General features: G+C 38.0%; 1 protein-coding gene across 6 annotated transcripts in view; it reads left to right on the top strand.

Annotated features, from left to right (window-relative positions):
• Positions 1-18553, top strand: part of AHI1 (Abelson helper integration site 1) — a 100081-nt gene extending 81528 nt beyond the window's left edge. For all 6 annotated transcript variants that reach the window (XM_075035773.1, XM_075035774.1, XM_075035776.1 and 3 more), the window contains 2 exons: positions 11791-11870; positions 15939-18553. In XM_075035773.1, the coding sequence (XP_074891874.1) occupies positions 11791-11870; positions 15939-16173 (315 nt within the window). In that variant the 3' untranslated portion in view covers positions 16174-18553. The remainder of the gene's footprint in view (positions 1-11790; positions 11871-15938) is intronic.
• Positions 18554-22689: the final 4136 nt, after the last annotated feature.

Raw genomic sequence — 22689 nt, 5'->3', positions numbered from 1 at the left:
GTGCTTACTTGTCAATGGATGTTTCTGTTTAAAAGCTTCTGATGGTTCTCTGATGTGAATGACTGCACCTATCCTGTAGGTTGCTCAGGAGAGTGGACTATAGAGACTTCACAGTTTGAAGGAACAAAGGAAAGAAAGGCTTTTGTCTTGACTATACCTAATATCTCTCCACTCCCACCGTATACTTATTGAGTTGCAATTGCATATGGCATTATGTTGTTGTTTACGTATCACATACTATATGGTACGCAGAGGCTGCATTCCTGTTTCTGTGATTTCAGTTAGCAGTCAGAATACAGTATATACAGAGGACAAAGAAACAGCAGCTAGTTTTTAGTCAAGGAAAAAAATAGGGGCTTGATTCTTACTTCATTTTTTTTCAGCTCTGTAGAGATACTGCTATGTGCAAAGCAGGCCAAATGACTCTCACTTCTCCAGACAAAGAGATTAGAAACTTTGCATAACTTATGTTCCCCTTCTGTGAAGTAAGGCTGATGATTGTCTTAAAACATGGGAAACTTTGTAAGCAAAAAAAAAGTGATAGAAGTTAGTTCAATAACTGTTTGGATTTAAGAATATTTTTATTCCAAAAGGTTTGTATCCTTCTTAAGCATGCTTTCCACAGCTATTCATTTAGTAAAATGGTACTAACATAACTACTTTAAAAGTGACTTTTGTTCAGATTTCTTTCAAATTACTTGACTTTTCCATGTACTTTTCTAAAATTGAATCTAATATTCTGCATCTGATTTGCAAGACTCAAAACTTACGCTGTGTTGCTTAGTTACAATTTTTTCTTTTTTCAGATGATTTATCTAATCTTTGCTGCATAATATATATTGCAATGTTCAAGATTAAAACACTCAAAGCTACTTCTATTAACCTTTTTTGTGTAGCTTTTGTTTTTAATAGGTGAATAGAGAGAGGTAGCATTTAATAAATTATTGAGTACACATTACTCACTTGGCAGTCTTGTTGAAGCCAGCTGTCTTGTTGAAGCCAACTGCTATAAATCGAATTACTAAGTGTTTTGTTTCTAACTATACTTGAAAAATGGAATTAATTACTACAGTGAGTACTAATAATTAATCTGAAGTATCTTTTACCTCTTTGTGGCTGAGAAACTCATACCCAAACCATTGTCCATGAAAGACAAGGGTGCATTACTTCCAGATGCTCCTGTAAAGGCAGACTGGAACAAATATAAGAAAAATTACAACATTACTGGAAAGCATGAATATTTCTTTCATCTGTTGTCTGCGTTGCTGGAGGCAACAAAAGTATCCCACAGGGAATATGTTGCTACACTCACCCAGTTTCAGTCATACCCAGAGCAGAGAAGGGAAAAGTGCTGAGGTACTTACTGTCATTGAAGACTTCATCATTTTTATCCACATCTTTTTTTCTGTTCTAATCTCATAGGAATCTACTTGATTTACTGGATCAAAATACTTTTATGTGCACCAACTAATGTTACGGACATTTACAACCAGTATTCATTATTCAACTTTGTGAGAAGTAACATTTGATTAGTTTTGATTGCTTATGTTTTCTCAAGTGCCTAGAGCTGATATTTTTCTGATAATAGTTTTTGTATTACTAGTAGCACTTTTTTTAGTAACAGTAATATTTAATCAAAATATTCTTTACTTGATTCTACTGGCACTTTGAATTAAAATGACTGCATATTAAATAATTAGTTGGAATTTTGTAGTATTCTATATAGTACATACAGATACTCAAAAGACATAATGAATGAAGTGTACAGTAACAGTCCAAAACCAAGCAACTATGTTGCTTTTTGTCTTGCATGGCATCCAAGGGCACTACAAAATCATAAAGAGTCCAGAGAAAAGTAATGAATCGTTTACAAGTCCTGGAAAAAATGGTATAAGAGGATATACTTACAAGATTAAATTAGCAAAGAATGAGCAATGAAGACTGTGTAAAATAGTACATGATGTAGAGGGGTGAATTGGATGTACTCTTTTTTTCTTTTTCTTTTTTTTTTTTTTTTCCTTCTGCTGTTAAACAAGATCGGGGAACATTAAGCTGGAATAGAACACATCTAATATTGGTAGAAGAAAATTTTTTTTTATGCCATGCTTAGTTAACCTGGTGAACCTAGCTACTACAAGACACTATTAAACTTATGTGCTCAGGGTTTAATTTTTTTAGTAACACATTTTAGGCTGAGGTAATGACTGAGACTCCAAAAACATCTGAATGGCTGGGAAACACAAATCTGACTGTTTTTTTTTTAATTTCAAGTTACATTAGCATGTATAAATCACCAAGAATATAGTGAGTTGAATCAAATGATGAATCAAATCTCTGTAAGACTTGCGATGCCTTGAAGTGTAATGGTTTTACAAAAGCTGCAGAGTGCTGCATAAAAGAAACAAATTGTCATTCAGCTGTCTGTCTTAATGAAGGAAAGTTCTATAGTACTTTGGCCTTAGGCAATACCAGATACTTCTGAGACAAAACTGCTAAGAAGACCACTGAGGGGGCTGATCGGTTATGGCAGTTCCTGTGTTGCAGCAGTGACACAGCAACTTTTCTTCCTATTCCTTTCACTTTTTTTTCAGTATAAGAGCTGATGAAAGGAAATGCCAATTTCTTTTACATGGGAAATAAGAAAAATCATTATTTTGTAATACCCTATTTTCTTTTTTTTGGCAGAAAATGAAGCTTTTTTTTTTTAATCCAGAAACATTTATTGAATTCTTAAGTTGTTCCCACGAGCAGGAAAATATAACTGATTTCTTTGATTTTGTGTGTTCTTTGGCCACAAGCATGTTTTCCCAAATACCTAGTTATATCCAGGTCTGCTATATCTATTGTTCTTTCTGGTTTTTTTGAGGAATACTTAAATATTTAGCTCTGTTAAGACTGCAAAACACAGTTACTGTGAATATCATCATAGCAGTTACTCGTGAGATTTTGCTACCATACGAGACTACAGGACACTTAAAATACAGAATACTGCTATGGTTTTAATTACTGAGAATACCAGATAGTCTAATTAAAAGTAGTTTTCCAACTGCAGATATTATAAATGCATATCTAGCTAATCATCAGAATTTTATGATGAGTGAATAAAATGGAATCATTAACATTAGAAGAGGGTGTAGTACTCAAGATCCAATATTAATCTTTGCAAATAAAAAAAGTTGTAGTTCAAAGAACCTGCTTTCAAAACGCTTTCTACCATCAGCTTTGCATTCATAACATAATAATTTTATGCAAACCTTGTTTTCCTGCCTTATGAGTTACTTAACTCCTGAGCCACAAAATTAGGTCATAATCATCTTTAATTACAACATACATGTAAACTGCCAATAGAAATTTCATGGAGTGAGGTTCTCGCTGCAGTGGATGAAGAATCCCAGGAAATGGAGACAGACCTGTCATCTGGTTGCTCTAGTAAATGTGCTGTTTTCAGGTTCCTTAAGATGAAGGCAGAAAAGTTAGGAATTCAGATAGGGTTCTATTAGAAACCAGAATTTGGGGTTTGCAAAATTTTGGCAAATCAGAGACATTTCAAAGTCAATAAAGTGTCTTCTCCCCTGCCCCCCCCCGAAATGTTCTGCTGTCTATAAAAATCTCATGAATATGTTTTATAATTTAAGATGGCCTACCACTCATTACATAAAATGCATCTAATTGGATTCTGAATCTTAAGTACTCAATTCTACATTATGTGAGAATAGTGGAAAGTAGTAATAGACAAAAACAAAACAGTAATTTAAAATTTCCATTAAAGGTGTAAAAAAATACTCTTTCTAGTATATTTATCTTTGAAAAATGATGTTAAGGTATAAAGCAATGGTCATAAGCATGAAAAGAAAAGGGTTACCTTCAAGAACTACATTATTATTGCACGATTTGGATAATCTACCCAGAGATCATCAAAACTTGATTCCATGTATATTTAAACAAAGTTTGGGATTATCACTGTTCACATAAATAATTCATGTTCTCACTCTTCTTCCCCTAGAGTAGGTTTTTGTCAGACTTTCTGAATACTTAGCCTAGCGTGTCTGAAACCAACCTGCCAAGCAATTGATGTTTTTCCCCTGGGCTTGAGCTCTTTCAATGTGGGTGTTTTTGTGGGCTCAACGCTTATTTATTGGATCTAAAAATTTTAAAAATGTAGAAAACTTGCTCAAAAATATTTCCAAAAATACTAGCTAGACATTTTTCTATTAGTTTCATAAAAAACTTTTATAGTTTGTGCTGTTTCTATTTTCTCCTTTAATGGTGCCTTTCTTCAGGTTACTAGGGGACACATCAGTGTCTGATAATCTTTTAGGAAGAGGAGAGACGAGGAAGATGTGATAATGTTAATTAAAGAATTAATATGATGGAACTCTTGCAGTGCATAGAGCTGAAGACTTTCAACACGTCATCAAACGTGTTCACTTTCAAGGTTCAGAGAGATTGCAGACCCACAAAAATGTGGTATTCAATTGAATTAGAATGTATTATAGTAAAGTTTATAATTCTGGGCTTCATTCATGCCTAATATGATTACAGATCTCTCTTTCTAAAGGCATTGACATCTGGGCTGAAAGAAACTATGCTTTTCTAGAATTGGTCAGCAAAGCTCCTGTGCGGTCTTCCACATAAACTGTTGAATAGGCATTATAAAATAGAGATGTCTTTGCAAATCCCACTTTTGAAATAGTAATTACTTTGATTATTCTTGAAGAAATCCTTCTTCTGAAGGAAATGTTAGTATGGTACTATCTACAGTGAATAGACCATTTTCCTTAAATGTTACCCGACATTAACATGTTTCACCTTTTTAGTTCTGTAGTTTCCTATTTTTAGATATTCTGTTTTCCCTTTAAAATGCAGTTTGTACCGTTCAAGTTGAATTACTCTCTCTTAAGCATGTGTGGTGCTACTTTATTTCTAAGCTGGTAGCTTTCTTTTTCAACTCCAAAACCACCTCTGTGGTTCCTAATGTGTTCTGTCTGAAAAAATTTTTGTGCCTCTGTCTGTAGTATTATTTGAGTCATTGAAAGAAAAGGTATCTGGTTTTCCTATTGAGGAAAAAAAGAAAAGATGAAGTGACATCCATAGTCATTTGCTGTAGGTGACTGGTCTGTTTAAAGATAGGAAGAATCAGGCTGAGCCCCTGAACTGGTCAAGCAGACCCAAAAATACTATTGACAGACATTTATATTATTAAGATAGCTCTCAGGAGCAAGATAACTTCTCTGTCCCCATTGTTTTCTCCTTAGGTCTTTATAGCTTCTTTCTGAACAGGACTGAACTATTTTTATGCAAATTTTAATGCAAAGTTGTAACCACAGATAAATTCCCAGAGGCCAAGACTTCAAGACTGAAAACAGCTTTTCTAAACTGTAGTGCTTCAGTCTGAAGTCTCTTGTCTCCACTCTTTTTCCTCTTTCTTTTGGTGTCCCTCAAATAGTCATCTAGTTAATTTGATTTCTGAGATGTGGTATTTGTCAGGTTTGAGCCGTGACTACTGAACAGGCCTAGGATTTTGCAGTTTCAAAGACTAGACAAGGCAAAGTCCTCTCTGCCTGTGGCTCTGACATTCATGGATGGAGAAGCTAGTAAGTGTTGGCTTAGTCCTAAACACTACAGTGGTTTAGCTGTTCTTTATGGGAAAGATAGAAATTCATGCCAATGTCTCTGTTGTATACAGAGCCACAGTTCTGCTAGATACTCACAGTTAAGTTAATACTGTTAGACTTAAGGGTTACAATATGGTGAATCTGATTTAGATAGACTTGTTCTTTAAAAACAGTAGAGAGGGGAGAAAAAGCAATTATAAGTTAATTTAAATAGGAAGGTCATGGCAAAAGAAATATATGTAATTCCACTAGCAAAGCTCCCTGCCAGTTGTTAATTTAATGGGGAAATATGTTGTATTGGGTTTGCGTGGCAAGGTTTTGGTAGCAGGGTGGGGGGCTACAGAGGTGGCTTCTGTGAGAAGCTGCTAGAAGCTTTCCCCCTTGTCCGACAGAGCCAATGCCAGCCGGCTCCAAGACAGACCTGCCGCTGGCCAAGGCTGAGCCCATCAGCGATGGTAGTAGCACCTCTGGGATAATGTACTTAAGAAAGGGAAAAAGAACCTGTGCAACATCACTGCAGCCAAAGAGAGGAGTGAGAATATGTGAGAGATACAGCCCTGCAGACACCCAGGTCAGTGTAGAAGGAGGGGGAGGAGGTGCTCCAGGTGCCGGAGCAGAGATTTCCGCCACAGCCCATGGTGAAGACCATGGTGAGGCAGGCTGTCCCCCTGCAGCCCAAGGAAGTCAATGGTGGAGCAGATCTCCACCTGCAGTCCAGGGAGGACCCCATGCCAGAGCAGGGGGATGCCCAAAGGAGGCTGTGACCCTGTGGGAAGCCCACGCTGGAGCAGGGTCCTGGCAGGACCTGTGGACCTGTGAAGAGAGGAACCCACGCTGGAGCAGGTTTTCTGGCAGGACTTGTGACCCCACAGGGGACCCACGCTGGAGCAGTCTGTGCCTGAAGGACTGCAGCCCCTGGAAGGGACCTGTGCTGGAGCAGTTTGTGAAGAACTGCAGCCCGTGGGAAGGTCTCACATTGGAGAAGTTCGTGGAGAACCGTCTCCCATGGGAGGGACCCCACGCTGGAGCAGGGGAAGAGTGTGAGGAGTCCTCCCCCTGAGGAGGAAGGAGCGGCAGAGCCAACATGTGATGAACTGACTGCAACCTCCATTCCCTGTCCCCCTGCGCCACTGGCAGGGGAAGGAGGGAGAGAATCCAGGAGTAAAGTTAAGCCCAGGAAGGAGGGAGGGGTGGGGGGAAGGTGTTATAAGATTTGATTTTATTTCTCATTACCCTGGTTTGATTGGTAATAAATTAATTTTCCCCAAGTCGAGTCTGTTTTGCCTGTGACAGTAATTGGTGAGTGATCTCTCCTTGTCCTTATCTTGACCCATGAGTCTTTCATTATATTTTCTCTCCCCTGTCCAGTTGAGGAGGGGAGTGATAGAGTAGCTTTGGTGGGCACCTGGCACCCAGCCAGGGTCAATCCACCACATGTGTGGAGGGGTGCAGAATAGCAGGAAAGAAAATGACGAGTGTGGCATAGTATCACAGCATTTCTCCCAAACTTGACGTGTTAGAACAGTTTTGACAGGAGGCATCAAGTTGTTCTGGGGAGTTAAGTACATTGCTGTAAATCCTTTAACCATGGACTGTGTAATAGAAAACAAAATACAAACTTAATACTGAGTTTAATGTCCACAAGACTCGTCTGAAAAAAACATAGAGACATGTTCGTTCTTGCCGTCTGTGATCCCAACAAATCTTTAATTAGATCAAGTTCTGTAGAAACAGCTTCTGTGGGAGAGGGAGAGTTCCCCTGTGCAGAGTAGGCTATAGAGCAAGCACACTTACTTTCATGGCTTGAATCACCTAAATAGATTGCCTGCACCACTCCATTCTCTCCATCTACTTAGTCTGCAGAGAACCTCTGCAGACCATCAGTCTTACAGACAATTCTGCACAGCCTAGAGGAAAGCACTATCAAAGATGTAGACTTGGGATGAGACTTTGTCCCTTATATTTCCTTTAGATGACCTCTGCTTCGGGTTTTGCTATGAAGTGCGTTCTGATACATATGATTGTTTCTACAAGTTGCACAGGGATGGTTTAGTGCTTGGCTTACTGCTGTGAATTCTACAGCAGGGGTCAGGAACTGAAATGCTTTTGTGTATTTCGCCTTTGTTTTGCCTTGGTTGCCTCTTCTGTGGCAACACTGAGACAATATTAAATATCAAAAAATAGAGGCCAAATGAGCCGTAAAGCAAGCAAGTCTTCTAGAAAAGGAAAGTACATATTTTATTACAATTTTTATTTTCACGATAGTAAACAAAGCAAAAGAAACTCCAGAAAATCTAAGCTTCTACAGTTGATATGAACTGATGTTCTCTCCTTCTGATGGGCTATATCTTTCAAAGAGTGGAGGATTAGAATATGGCAACAAAATTTAACGCCGTTAGTGGCACTATACAAAGGAGCTTATATTTTGTACTCTGTTCAGTATTTGTTTTTGTGAACAGAAAAGTTCGAGATACTCATTATAATTATCTGACACAGTTTTTTCTTTACAGCAGACAGAACCCTAATAATTCTGTAATAATATTTAAGCTCTGCAATCTAGATCGATTTAATAACTACCACGGTATCTCTTACAATGCTAGGTTTGCTGAATCTTGGTACAGAAACAGTGACAATAGTGCAGAGCTGTTTGGAGCTTCCTGTGAGATCTGCCCATGCATAACAAGAGGTCGAGAGGTTTAGAAATGGGGAAAGAAGAGATCAAGACTCTTCAGCCCCTCCGTACTCCAGAATTCTGTAGCTTGCTCCTTACATTAGCATGTCCTTGATGTATTCTCAGTGTCAAAGTGTTACCGCTACCTCCTTAGCCACATAACTCCTGCCTGTTTTCCCAGCCTCTGCTCACTCATTCGCTGTGCTCCTCCTGCTGCATCATCCCCTTGTTGCACCAGCTCCTGCACTGCCTTCTTGCATCTGCTGCTGACCCCACTTGTTCCTTCAGTACTGCAACTGCTTACTCACATCACTGGGATGGGAAAGGTAGTTCAACGAGTGAGCTGAGGGACACAAAGGTATACGGGATAGGGAAGAGAAGGTGGTGGCAGTGAGATCTGCTTCAAAAAGATCTATTATCTAGTTCCTGCCTCATTACATACTTGAAAATTTGTAGGTAAGAAAGGTATCATACTTGAACTGTACTCTGGAGAATTGGGAGTCTGCCTACAGCCCCTGGGAATTCTCATTAGTTGCCATGTCAGGTGAACACAGCTATTCCAAGATAGTCTCTAATTGTGTGCTTTTCTTTCCTTGGTACCTATACTGAAATGCTGTGGTGGAATAAATGAAAGCCTATGTGATGAGTAGTTTTTTAGAACAGATCATAAGAACCTTTGGTTAGGCAGCTTAATTTAGTGGATACTTTAATCTTCTAACTGTAAGGCAAGGATAATTTTCTGGGTTTAGGTGTCTGTAAGTATTAAAAAAAACTTAGTCTATTTTTTATAAGAGTTGTCAGTTCTGTAGTGGCACTTAAAGGAATTCTACCAAACTGTGCTTTGGAAAGGTCCGTATTTGATTATAGTATTAGTACAATGTTGAGATTCTGCTGTATTTACTCAAAAAGGAGGATAAAAAAACCTAATTTAACATCATTCATATAGGATTTTCAGAAAAAGATTTTGTTTTGATTGCAAGTGAAGTGAAGTCATGATTGTGTATGGCAAGGAACCGTGAGGTTATGAATGCTGAAGGAAGTATTAATTACTTAGAGTCATTCCCTCTACAGCACTCCCTTGTATTTTCATATCAGTGGCATTGTATTTCCTTCTTTTGTGTTTACTTAGTCTCAGGTTTATTACTGTATTAACAAGGATTTTTGCGTGTGAAGTAGAAGATTTGTCTTCCTCTCCCTGCCAATACTACATTATTATATTCTAATAGGCTGATTTTTGTCTAAACTAATCTAGCAATCTGTGTTATTTCAGCAGACTAATTCTAATGACTAATGTTTGAACATAGTTGTTGTGGGCAGTGTGCTTATATGAATTCAGTAAGTCAATGGGAGCTTGATCCTGTTTCTTCTAAGTCAGCAGAAAAATAATATTAAACTAATAAAATGAAACTAGGGAGCAGGACCAAGGTAAAAAAGTTCAAATTTCATTCAACTACTAACATTGACTATATGGGTTTTTTAATTAATTGCATTTAGAGTTTAAGAAAGTAATTAAACTGTTCAAGGCCTGAAACTGAGGTTTGGGAGATACGGGTTCTGGTTCCAATATGGTCTTCATTTCTGTGTGGCAAGACAATTTTCATCTGTGCCTCACTTCATCCCAAATTAAAATTGGACAATAGTACTTTACAGGGGAATGTTAAGTTTTATTCATTAGGGCTTTGAAATCTGTGATGGATAAGTTTAGTGCCTGAAAAGAAAGTATTTTTGTTCCATTTTAAAATACCAAAACTAATGCTTAAGTGATAAAAAGAACTGCCATGAAGCAACCCTCTATTTTCTCTCTGTTTAAGTTAAATACGAAAGAACCATGGTACACCTTGCCTGTGAGGTCACGCAAAATGAAATGAACAATTGGCAGACTAGAGGGTCAAGCACTGTAATTTTTTTTCTTCTCTGTTGCTTCCAGAAAGCTCTTGTTGACTTTGTGGTTACTTTTCTAGATGCTGTGTTGTTGTTAGGCACTCCAGAGCTGCTGAATGATACTCCCTTCCTAATACTGCTCATTTTTAACTGGGGTTTTAAGTGACAGTAATGTCAGTAACTGGCTGTTTCCTGGAGCAATTCAGGCTGATAGCAGAACATTAAACATCTTATTCACAAGCAGATGAGTACCTCTGTTCTTGGCAGAACTGCATGGGCTGATCTTTTTAACACTAGGGATATATGAGAAATTCAGAAACAATGTAGTAGGTTTTGCTTTAGGCTGGCTATGAATCTGAAATTCAGCAGTCTTAAAAAAATCAGAAACGTGGGCCAAGTTTTGAGGGTTGAGTTAGTTTCAAGCCCATTCTTCTCCTTTACTTCCAGAAAAAAAATCTTATTTTGGGGGAAGTACCAGATCTAATCTCTCCCTCCCTTCTCTGGCCTAGGGCTCCAGTATCCTGAAAGAGACTTTTCCTCCAGCTTTCCAAGATCTGCATAGGAACCGGTCCCCATTCTTACAATGCCTGCCTGGATATAACTTCTGGGTTATTTTCCATGCATGCAGTACCAAACAGACTCTGTTTACAGAGTCCTGTCCTGTCAACCTGAAGTAGAGGTCCACAACAGTTTTTCACTGACAGGATTGTGATACTAGGTCTGAACCTACAGTGTGCTGCACTGCTTTCCACAGCTTTTCTCCTTGGTTGTGGTGCTCTGGAGGCCTGAAGTTCCTGGCTGGATGTGTAGTCTATGCCTGGTTCCAGAAGAGCAAATTTTGAGTGAGACGTAAGGCCTATCAGTTGTGTTGGCGTCTGCCCTCCTTGAAAATGAAACTATGTGGGTAGTTACCAGGTATTTGTGAACAGCCTGGAAGAATGTAGAGAAAATAATCTGTCCCTGAAGACAGTAAACTCAGGAAGTGCACTCACATTTCCTTACGGGAATTCTTGCAGTAACTATGAGACTTGTTAGAATTAGAAGAGCTTTGTTTATACAGGGAGTGAGTTGCATAGAGATGCAGTAATTAGATTGGAAATTAGAGAATTTACTTAAACTCTTCCAGGTTTGGTTGGTTGGTATGTTTTATCCCTGAAATATAAAGGAACCTGGAGTGATTTGAACTGCTTTTGACTGAAACTTGCAGGGTTGAAACAGAGACAGAATTCTCATGGTAAAACTATGCAATAAGATGACTTTTTAGCATTCTCTCTTCACTCATGCAGTAGCAGAAATAACTTAATTCTTTACAGACCATGTGTATTTTAAGCTTTCTTCAAGCAGATTCATAACCTCTTGTTTCTACACATACCCGAAAACTTTCTTTTATTTGCAAGTAGTTTGATGATGTTGTTTTTTTTTTTTTAAAGCAGAGTACTGTTTCCTTGTTTGTAACCACATAGGAGTTAACATTTTATGGCTGATAGACATTCTTTTTCAAACGAGGTATATTCTCTCCTTATTCAGGAAGCTGGTGGGTTTTCTATGTATGTGTGTTGGCCCCATTGTCTGTCTTCTTTTTACCTTCCTGCTTTTTTCATATTTTTTTTTTTTCTTTTACAGATGTCACCAGTCACGAGTAAGTCAGGGGACCTAAAATTTAGCTCGGAGCATGACACAGATAGAGACTCACCTGCAACACAGTAAGCAAGAAATACTTAAAACAATTTGCAGTGTTATTTCTACAACTGCTGTTAGAAAACTGTGAGAAATGTTGGAAGGGCTATTTTGTTCTAGCAAGCAAAACAAGTTAGCTTTAGGATAATCATTCAGAAAGTGCTTCCCACCTGAAATGTGAAGGAAATAACAGTTTGCATATATGTATACACATCCATATGCATACACACACCTTCTCCCCCCAAAAGAGCAAGGACTGTAATGTACATGAGAGTCAAAGCTCAGGAGTATGGGATTGCCCTGTGGCATCCTTTAGCTATGTATTAGGTTTTGTTGCTACAAACTGCGAACTATTTTTGCACCCTCTAAAAATTAATTAATATAAATTGCAGGAGGTTGTCACATACCAAGAAGGTGCAAGCTGGCATCTTTGTGACACTTGCATTTTTTAAAAATTGTGTGTATTCGTTGCGTGAAAGCTGTAAGCAGATACAATCTCAGCATTTTGAACAAGAGCTTCCACAATATCTTTAGCTATTGCAACCATTTATACTTCAAAAAATACATCTGAAAATACTTCCTGTGTTTACCATTATAGGTATCTGTCATCTAAGCAGTTATTTCACTGATCATTTTCCAGACTGGTCCCCTCCCCATATAAATAGTCTGTGCACATACAGTGTAGATGCAGATACATATCTAAATTTAACTTATCTTTAAATCTTAATTTTCTATCTCCAGCTGTATCTAGATTTGAAAATAAATTGTGAGTGGAAAGTTTAACCCTTATGTATGATGAGGAATGGTCTGTATAACTACACATTGACAGAATTGAGCGTTGAATTTTGGGCATAACTATTCTGATAGGACATACATTAAGGAAGGAAATACTTTTAAAGCACAGTTACTTGTGATGGTTGATACAGTCTGTTAGAAGCTAGTATCAAAAATTTTGTATGACTCAACTCCATTCGTAGAACTTCAGGAAACAATTATTTTGAGTGACCTTTCTAGGACATCCACTGAAGAATGTGGGACCACGGATTTAAAATGTGGAATCACAAATCAAGAAATCAAATTCAAGAATTTTGAGTCATGTCAAATGTGAAATACTCATTTTAATGGAAACTAAAGCTGTCCTGAGAAGAGGTCACACTGAAGTGTCATGCTGAAGAAACAGTGCCCTAAACCCACTTCAGCTACGTTTCAGAAAAGTGAGAGAAGACACCTACGTGCCCGGGTCCCTGGAATGTACTCCCATCTCTGGAACTATAGGGAGCAGGAGCATCATGTAGATGCCAGTCTGAAGTCATGCTTCATGTCATTGCTGTCCCATCTGGGCAAAAGAGCAGTGTTGCAGAGCATCATTCACAAGCTTTCAGAGTACTGAGCCATTTATACCTGATCATTAGTGAAAGATGTCATGAGGTAGCGTTTGACGCTATACCTTGTCAGGGGAGAGCTAATTTGAAAGGGAAGAATATAGACATGTCAGTACTACACAGCGCTGCATTTTTCTTCTATGTACAGGACGTTCTAGGCTTTATTACGTTTTTGCTGCATTTGTCCCCAGTGCTTGTGTTTTGTCTGACATGGAGAGGGCGGTTGTCACTACATGTTTTAAGATCAGAATGCAAATCTGAGTAATGTCAGATATGTACTGCAAGTATGTACTTTGCAAGCTCTTCCATGAATTAGAACATAATGAAATGTGATTCACTTGTCTTTGTAATCATAGCAGTGACGGCACATACCAAGTTCTTTTCAGAAGAGATTACAAGTTTTTGCCTTATTTTGAGAGCTAGAAGAGAGAAGGATCTGGTATTTCTGATGCCAGTAGTTTGAAAGACTGTGCCATATTTCTGTTCATAGGCTATCTATATAGTACAGATTAGATAATAAAACATTTCAGAAACATGGCTGCATATTTTTCATGAAAACTCTCACTTCTTTGTACCTGAAACCATGCCCTGCAGGGCCTGTGACAGAACTGTAGTTTTCTTGTTCACTGCAGTTGATGTGTCTTGAAATAACCTTAAAAACAGACACGCATGCAAGTGTTGTGATCTTAACTGGAAAAGTTTTCTATTTTAGCATCTAAAAGCAATATCAACATGACTTGAGGTCCAATTCAATCTGTACTTAAATAGTTGCTCCCCCTAAAACATTCTGTTATCTTCCTTTTTCTGTGAAAATACACTTACTATCCATGACACATTCTAGTATATAGTAGGAATTATGCAGTAAATAAACTTCATTAGATCAAGTGACATGTGATTGCCAAGTACGCACTTTCAATATGGAGAAGTGAAACTGTTAGCACCTGCACAACTTAATATGCCTTTCTTTGAGCCTCCAAATGAATGTTTGCTGTTTTGCCTACTAGAACAGTATTCATTATGGCCACAATACCTGCTGTAAAGGAAAGTGAATGGCAAGCCCTTATGACATGTCTGTCTGGATGGAAATTACGGTTTTGCAATAGGAAAACAAATTTTATCCAAGGTGGTAGTAGATTTTTATCTTAGCAAAGCAGTTAACCTATCTTCTGCAGACTCTAGAAGAAACAGAGAAATGTCCACATAATAGATGCTAAGCATACTAACGTTTTTATTGAAGTATCTCAAGGTTTTGATACGTCATCACATCTGATGTTCAAATAATAAAAAGATGAAAACTACTTCTCAAAATTTGAGTAGCTTTACACTGAAATTCTGCATAGTAGCCTCACCCGTCAAATATCAATGATTAGCTACTATTTGTCAGTACAGACATTATCTCCTAAGATATATTCCCATTGTACAGTTTTGTTGAGCTACACTAGGTAGTGCTCTCTGCATAAATTTACAAGTGATTACACATCAAACCCAGCTGAACACTCAGTTTGGTAGATTGGTACATATTACTGATTAATTATGATTTTGTTCCCTGGTTTTCTCATGCAGCAGTACTTCTCAAATTATTCCAGGAATCCTAACACAGAGAGTCTTGAACTCCAGAATGTTTTCCTTCAGGCTGTTCCAGTATTAGAGCTGCAGCAATTCATGTAGTCATGAATACACAATTTAGCTTAAAAAAAAATTCAAATTTTAGGCAGTCATCAGTCCATTATCAAGGCTGATGTGTAAACATTTTCATCTATAAAATACGATTACATTAGGACAATATCACCAACAGTAATGCTTTTGCAGCACCCTTTTTGGGGAAACTGCACACATCTCATTACATTCTTTAGTCTTCATTCATACACTCGCTTATGTGTTTCAGCAGCATTCAACATAACAGTTCTCTTCACAAACAAAGACCTCGTGCTAGGCACAAAACAAATTTTGAACAAAGACAGTACCTGCTCTTGAAAGGTTATAGTCAAAGTGTTATTACGTATTTATAGTTAAATAAAGTTACGACTTCTGCCAAGAGTGGGAATTCAGGGTAGAAGTGGTGTAACGTCTGCATAACCCCTGGCATCATCTGCAAGACCAGTCTAATTCCCTTGTTAAAGGCACTGACTGGGAAAGATACAGGAGCTTGACTGATGCTTTTGGCATTGTATGAAGTCTGATAAGCATAAATAGACATTAAAGTGATTTCTGATTCTGTAAATCTGTCATAGTTCAGGTAAATTAAAATGGAAAAACTAATCCATGCACTTTGCCTGCCTGTCTTATTCTTGTTGAATAAATAAACCAGGAATCTTTCTTTAATTGCAAGTATTTTAGTGTTTGAGCTTAGGAAAGAAAAAAAAAATGCAGTGGCTCTTTTATGAGAGGAGGAGACTGGTAATTTGTACTTTTTAATTATATCTGTTGACTATTGATCAAGACTAGCTGATTTTTACAATCATGAGAAGTTCTTTTCAAAGCAATGCTATGATATGTTAAAAAGTAGACTAGTGGAGTGGTCTCATATTTTGTCTTCCTGGTTTTTCAGTCTTTGTTCTGCTGCAGAACAGTAGTTTTTGTAGTTGTTTCAGCATTGTACTCAAGGGGGAGAGGCAGACAATTCCTCTAACACATCAGCTGTGAGTGGAAAAAGCTCTAAATTTGGACTAACTTTGTGTTTCTTTTACTCTTTTTATATCCACCTTCCTCTAGAGGTGCAAAGAAAAAGAAGAAAAGGATACAGAGGAATGAGAGGGAAAATCAGCACAACTTAATGAGTCTCGATACTCCCGTATCATCAGTTACAGCTAACGGTGTTGAAAATGAACCTACAGCCCATGGGGTGAAACTGAAGAAGAAGAAAAAGGCAGCGAGAGGCTCAAATTTAAGTACAAACGGAAAGACAAATACTGCCTTTGAGCCTGAAAGCTATGACATACAGTCATAACTTAATTCCAAATACTGGTGTAATATTCAGTATACGCATTGAAGGCTGCAACTATGATCTCACTTCAAGGATTAACAATAAACAAAAAAAATTAAAATATTAAAATATGCAAAATGGCACCAGTTGTGACTTAACCAATGGTGTAAACCTAGTTTGGAAGACTTTTGCCTTGGGTTCCTTGAAATCAACAGAAGTTGCATGTTCAGCTCCTCACTGGACTGGTAAAATCTGAAACTGTCAAATACAATGTTAACCAATTTAATATCTGATTACACCTTAACTTAGGCATTTCTGTAGAACAATCCATTGGGAGCAGAGAATCAAGTGAAAAAGTGTGATCTAAAGCAAAACAAGCCCAACTACTACATAAGTTATTAAATTAGCATTTTAAAATGTGTTGTAAGTAAAATAGAGGAGTGTTCAGAATGGTAAAATTACAAAGGAACGCTGGCGTTGCAGTGTACTTGAAAACATAAGCTTTTTAAAAATATTTTCCTGACATCAGATATTCACTTGAACTGCATTTTGCAGCTCTGAAGCAAATTGTTGAGTAACTACCTATGCAACTACCCTGTGGGACTACTCATGCTTACCAATGTAAATAAGTGTTGCAAATTCCAGGCAGTTATATTTTTCAAATGAGGTTTTTTGCACATAATAAAGATGCATTGCAGTTTTGTCAGAGCTCCTGGCTGCTTTGGCAGCAGTCTTGCCAAATATACTTTCTTTCGTCTGAATGAAATATTTCATATCCAACTGTGCTGTTTGTTTTACTTGTAGTTCTTATTCACTTGTAAGTGTCATTACTCTATTTTTTTACTTGAGTATTATGTTGTGAACTTTTACTAATTACTTTCCTAATTATCTACAGTGCTAAATAATTTATGTTTTATATTAAACAAAACACTTTCTATCAGTTAGTGTTTTTTCTGGCTGATGATGTCCAGTTTATTTTTACTCTGCTAGGAAATTCTTCCTCCTCCCCCTCTGAAGCAATAAATAACATAAAATTAGAAAGCCCTTATTTAGTAGACAGGGCACTTGATTCCATTAAAAAAAGAAGTGAGAATAACAATGTTGGGCACTGATGTGTGAAATGCACCCAGATGCAGAGGACTAGTTGCTATATATTGTAATATCTTCCCTGCCCATGTTTTAAAGCCAGAAAAATCTGTAAACTTGTTTCTTTTGAGTAAAGCACTGCAGCAGATACTCTTTTTTGCCCCACTGGTAATTGTTCTTTGCTAACAGTCCCTAGCTTTTCTTTGCCTAGAGCATGTGTGTGGAGTCCTGCCCTAAATGGGGCTTGCATATGTGTACTGGAGGCTTATGTCTCTTTCCCCAGTCGGAGGTGGTGTAAAATTACCTTAATCCTGGTACTGCCCAATTCTAGGAAGGTTCCTAGCCTCTTATCTGTCTGCTTTTGTGATATATTCCAACTCATTGTTCTGTGTGACATGTGGGATTTAAAGATTTTATAAAAGAGAAAAATGTCAATGTCTTATGTTTCTTAAACTGTCCTGGATCGCATTTAAAGTAAGGGCAGAGCATGGCATGAGGCTCCATCCACGTCAGGGAGAGCTGAGCAGTAGCCAAGATCTGGGAGCTCATTGGAAAGCATTGTAAAATGTTAATTTGGCATTGTGGAGACTGAAGGCAGAAATAACACTTCAGATAAACACCAGAGAGAGATGGTAGTTCTAATCAAAGGCACAGCACCTCCTTTCATGCTTGCGAACTAGGGCTCCAATTATGTTCACTGCTCTGAAGCTGAATAGAGCTGCTTTGCCACACTTTCCAAATTGAGAGGAGAGGCAGCAGTAGTGTCTTCCAAGGCACAGTTCCAAATAACAATTAAACAGAAGGAATCAGATAAGAGCCAAACATGAAAATGCAGGGAGTTGAAAATAAACTTTTCATAATGTTTTCTTGTAATTGCAATAGCTTTTGGTTTGTTTTTATAATTTTTTTCCTCCCTACCACATGGTTGGTTAGTGACTTCTATTGCTTTATACCATGTCACTGTGGTACTAGAGTTTTCTGCATTCATTTAACACAAAATGAAACAAAAAGATCTGAAATTTAAAATAAAAAAAAAAGATAACATCCTTCAGTGTTCAAATTAGAACCTTCAGTCTAAAATCTCTTAACAAATTATTAACATGGCATAATGGCAAAGACAGTTTTTACCTTTTGTTCAGAAATATGGCTGATATGATCATTTTAAGAAAAACTGCTTTTCTCTTCAGTGTTAGTAGATTCCTTATTGTTCAGACATTGCTGTTGGGATTTTAAACTTAGAAGAAAGGATAAAACTTTTAAACAGTTTGGTTTAGGGTAATGGTTTAAAAAAATAAGTTTTCAAATTAAAATTTATGTAATGCTTCTTGTTTCTGTGTTAATGCAACCTACATATTTCTTAAAATCACTTTAAAATGAGCATTGTGTATGTCTGCTGAAAGTTGTCCAGGTATTTAAAGGACTTAAATTTCAGTGGAAGAAAAGAATTCCGGAAGGATTCAGATTACCTACTGAAAATTTTCCTTCTTTTTTTTTTTAGTTGAAGAGCTCCATTAAGTATCCAAAAACATGAGTGCCCTGCAAAGTTGCTCCCTGAGCCATGAATTAAAATACAAGAGTTATAAAAGTCAGTTTGAGGAGTCTTTAGAGGGTGATACAAGTTCATTGCTGAAACAAAGCAGATAAAACCTTGTTTAAAAAAAGAGTAAATATTAGATATTTATAACTGCCTGGTGATAACAGCATAGTAGGTCTTTCATTGTTCTGGTGTTTTTAGAATTTTTGTGTCTGTGGTTACAACATACAGTCCCTATTACATTTTTACGATATGGCCGAGACATCGAGAACAATGCATAAATCAACAAAACAGAAAAGAATGGGTGGCATATTTTTCCTGTGTTTCCCAGTAGCCATCAGATTGCATTTAGTTTTTTCCTTAAAATAATTTGAGGAACAGACATCATAAAACACAGTAAGTGTATTTGTAGCATCACTTAATTCAGAAGGCAGTAGGGGATGGATCACAGTCGAACAAGGGCTAATGAGAACACAGAGGAACATGACAACTGAAAGTCTCTGTTGACTAGTGAACTAAATCTGCCGGCTGGACCTGATTGTCTGACGGAGAATTGAATGTCAGGATCATTTAGGGTTAACAATGGCCCATTACAAGCAAAAGCAGACAGCTATGAAAAATAGCCGGCATGGTAGCCATTCTGCAGAGACCGTGGTTGCAAACTTGATAATGAGGCACTTCATTCACTACATCCTTCTGCTCTAATTACTAAGGTGAATAGGAAATACTTCATTTAAGGCGGGAACAGACTAAAGCAAAAACACTTGTTTGGTAAACACAAAGAGTGGTGGTGCTTTTTAATGATCCTTTTCTAGCACATATGAAATTAGTATGTATGCAGTGCAACCTATTTTATGGATGTGGAAATTGGGAGGGGATAGAACTATCTTCTGAATAGCAGAGGGAGGCTGGAAAGATTCATGTACAGGTTTGTACTCTGAGGTTTTCCCCTTAGCATTCTGTCCAATGACTATTCAGAATGTTTTGGACAAATTAATTTATGGATGTACACCTGCACTTGTAAAAAAATATTGTGTTAGTTCAAGGAGTTTTATTGCTTGGAGTATAAAATATGTGCGTTAGGAACAAAACTGCTCTATGTAAGGAGTAGAAACGAGAGGAGGTCTGAGAGAGGGAAATAAGCAACTTAAGAAGAAAACTGCTGTCTGGGGGAGACTTGCAAGAATGTGGCAATTAGAAATTGGAACTTAAGAAGAAGGAACAGAAGATAGTGAGAAGGCGTGTTATAGCAGAGCTCTGGTGGCTTCAGTCGTGTTTCTTAGACTTTAGAAATTAAGATATTTAACCACTTCACTTTTTAATACATTTAAGTTTTTGTGCCATTTACAGGAGCTTTTTGGATGAACTTCTTGAACACAAGGAATATTCTCCTGTGTCTCTCCAGTAACTTGTAACTTGGTACTGTCCTAACTCTGAGCTACAGCCTGGAAAGGTCCACTGACTTGCAGTGCTGTTGGGATAGATGAAGCTTTGGTTTCCTAATTTATGGCACAGGTCTTCAGAGGGCACCTTTGTAGTTGCTGTCTGTTGCAATATGCACCTCTGCCTTGATTCAGTCCTCTCCAGCCTCTTCACCTGGCACAAAACAGCTAGAGCAGAGATGAGAATTTCACACCAAGCATCGAGCTGCTGTTTTGAACATTAAATATCATATGATCATTTTCTTATGTGTAGATGTGTTCTACTCACAGTGGTTTTGGCAAGAGTTTTGTCCTTTGTTCAGTCTGTTGTATGCCGGTTGCTTGCTGCCTTCCCCTTCTGAAGGGTCTGTTTTCCAGCAGTGATGCATATACATAGAGTCCCATTCCTGCAAGCTGGTTGGAGTAGGTGGACCCCTATACTCAAAGCTCCAGCAAAGTCAGCAAGGATTAGGCTTTCAGCAGCAACATCATGGCTGTAGTTTGTACGTTAGTGTACACTAACTTTAAAGACTGGAAAAATATTTTCTAGCTTGCATTCAAAAATGATAGCTCTGCGTTTCATCTAAAACTCCTGCCACCTGATTTTTTGCGAGGACTTTGTCAGGCCAAATGAATTTGTGCTATGTTTGGCTGTGGCAAGCAAGTTTACAAGTCCTGTCTAATGCTCTAATGCAAATACTCAGCAGAAACTGCAGATGCCACTTTTAGCGGAAAAATGTTTCCACACCGGTAAAGCAGTATCAGTAAAATCTATGCTCTGAGCAGACATCAAATTTTTGTTGCACTTATATCGCCTGCACAGGCAGGGAGTATAATAAACTAGTGTGTAGCAGCTGTAAATTTTCTGAGGATTTATCTAACCACAAATACATCGAAATGGGGAAATAGGGCTATATTAAACTGTGCAAGATGCTGCTGGAACTCAGCCATTTCTGCAACATCCTGTAATTAATTTATTATGACAGGTCTGGCAAACTGAAACACCCAATACACTTGCGACAGACTGTTATGATATAGCTGTTTGAAAACTCTGTAGTCACATAAAATGCAGGTATAGCTGGAAAGGGGAAAAAAAAAAAAAAGACAACAGCGCAATATTAGCATTATTTCTCTGAATCTAGAAATCATTCCCAGACTCACATTTGCCAACATCATGGAGTGTCCATGGCAAAGTTAGTGCAGGCAGAGGTACTAGCTGGAAAGGAAATTGTTGCAGAATATATTGGCTTAGGTCCTACTCTTCTGCGAGTCAGAAGGAGAATTAATGATGTTCTGTGGACATGTTCAACTGAGGAACCTCTTCTCACACATTTTGTGAGTCAGTGCAGGCCTTAGCCATGTGTTTTGGTGATGAAATTAAGAAGTGGATCTGAGACACCCAGTGCTGGTTTAACTTTCTTCTTGGTCAGTCCATGTTTTTGTATCTCTGCCCATGTTAAAAACACTCAGTTTTGTTTAATAATAGTGAGAGAGTTCCAATGAAATTGTCCGTGAGTTGAAAAAAAAATTAGTACAAATTTCTCAGAAATTAATTTTTTAATGTCTCTTACTGCTTGGTTCTTACAAAGGTGGCTAGAGTAGGTCCTCCCTGCATTCAACTGCTTATTCTGAATCTGTTGCCTCGGCTCTCAGTTAAAATGAAGAAATACCGAATTTTATCTTTTTCTGGGGGTGCCTTCAGTCTTGAATACCCTGCTATTAATCCACAGCTAAATATAGCCTGTTCAGCACTGCAAAAGTGCATAATTTAAAGAAAAATCCTCTTTCTTCCCTCCCAAATTTTGATAAGTAGAGTAGGTTGGTTTGCTTCCTTGCTTGCGCTGCATGTTTTAATGTGCACAAGTTAAGCCTTTGTGTATCCATTGCCGCAGGTGAGCGGTGCAGAGTAAATGCGAGTAGTTATCATCATCAAGTGTTACTCACTTGGCAGTGTTTTTTTATTAAGGATTGTAATTGTTCCCTTAGTTCCACTTCGACGTTTTTATCTTGCCATTGCATCATCAGCCATTTTTTTTCAGTGTATGTCATCAGGATTTTGACACCTTTGTATAGACACTGTATAAAGCAACTTAATTTTATGTTCCGCATTAATTTTAGCACTTAATGGGGATATACGGTCATGGATGTAGTGGTGATATCAGCCCGAGGCTCATTAAAATAAATGCCACCTAAAGCCAAGCTCCAGCAGCCTGCATAAGCCTATAATAAGCTTATACAGGGGCAGTTAATCCCCATTGTGATTCGGTATAATGTTATAATGAGAAAGTGACATCAGGGAAAGGGCAGAAGGGGCAGTAAATGCTCTCTGCCGCGTGGCCGAGGGCTCCTGCCATCCCTCCTGCTTAACCAACAGCGTGACCGGAGCTGGTCAGGCCCGGGTTACGACGGAGGGCGCCTAAAAACGGCTTTTCTGTTAACTGAGGCAGAATGCTACAGCGCAATAAATATCTCGGGGCAGCTTTCCTCGGTGACGCAGCA

This window comes from Buteo buteo, chromosome 9 (assembly GCF_964188355.1).
Source record: "Buteo buteo chromosome 9, bButBut1.hap1.1, whole genome shotgun sequence".
Taxonomy (NCBI): Eukaryota; Metazoa; Chordata; class Aves; order Accipitriformes; family Accipitridae; genus Buteo; species Buteo buteo.
Note: the sequence above shows the minus strand (reverse complement) of the source record. Positions and strands in the feature narration are given on the sequence as shown.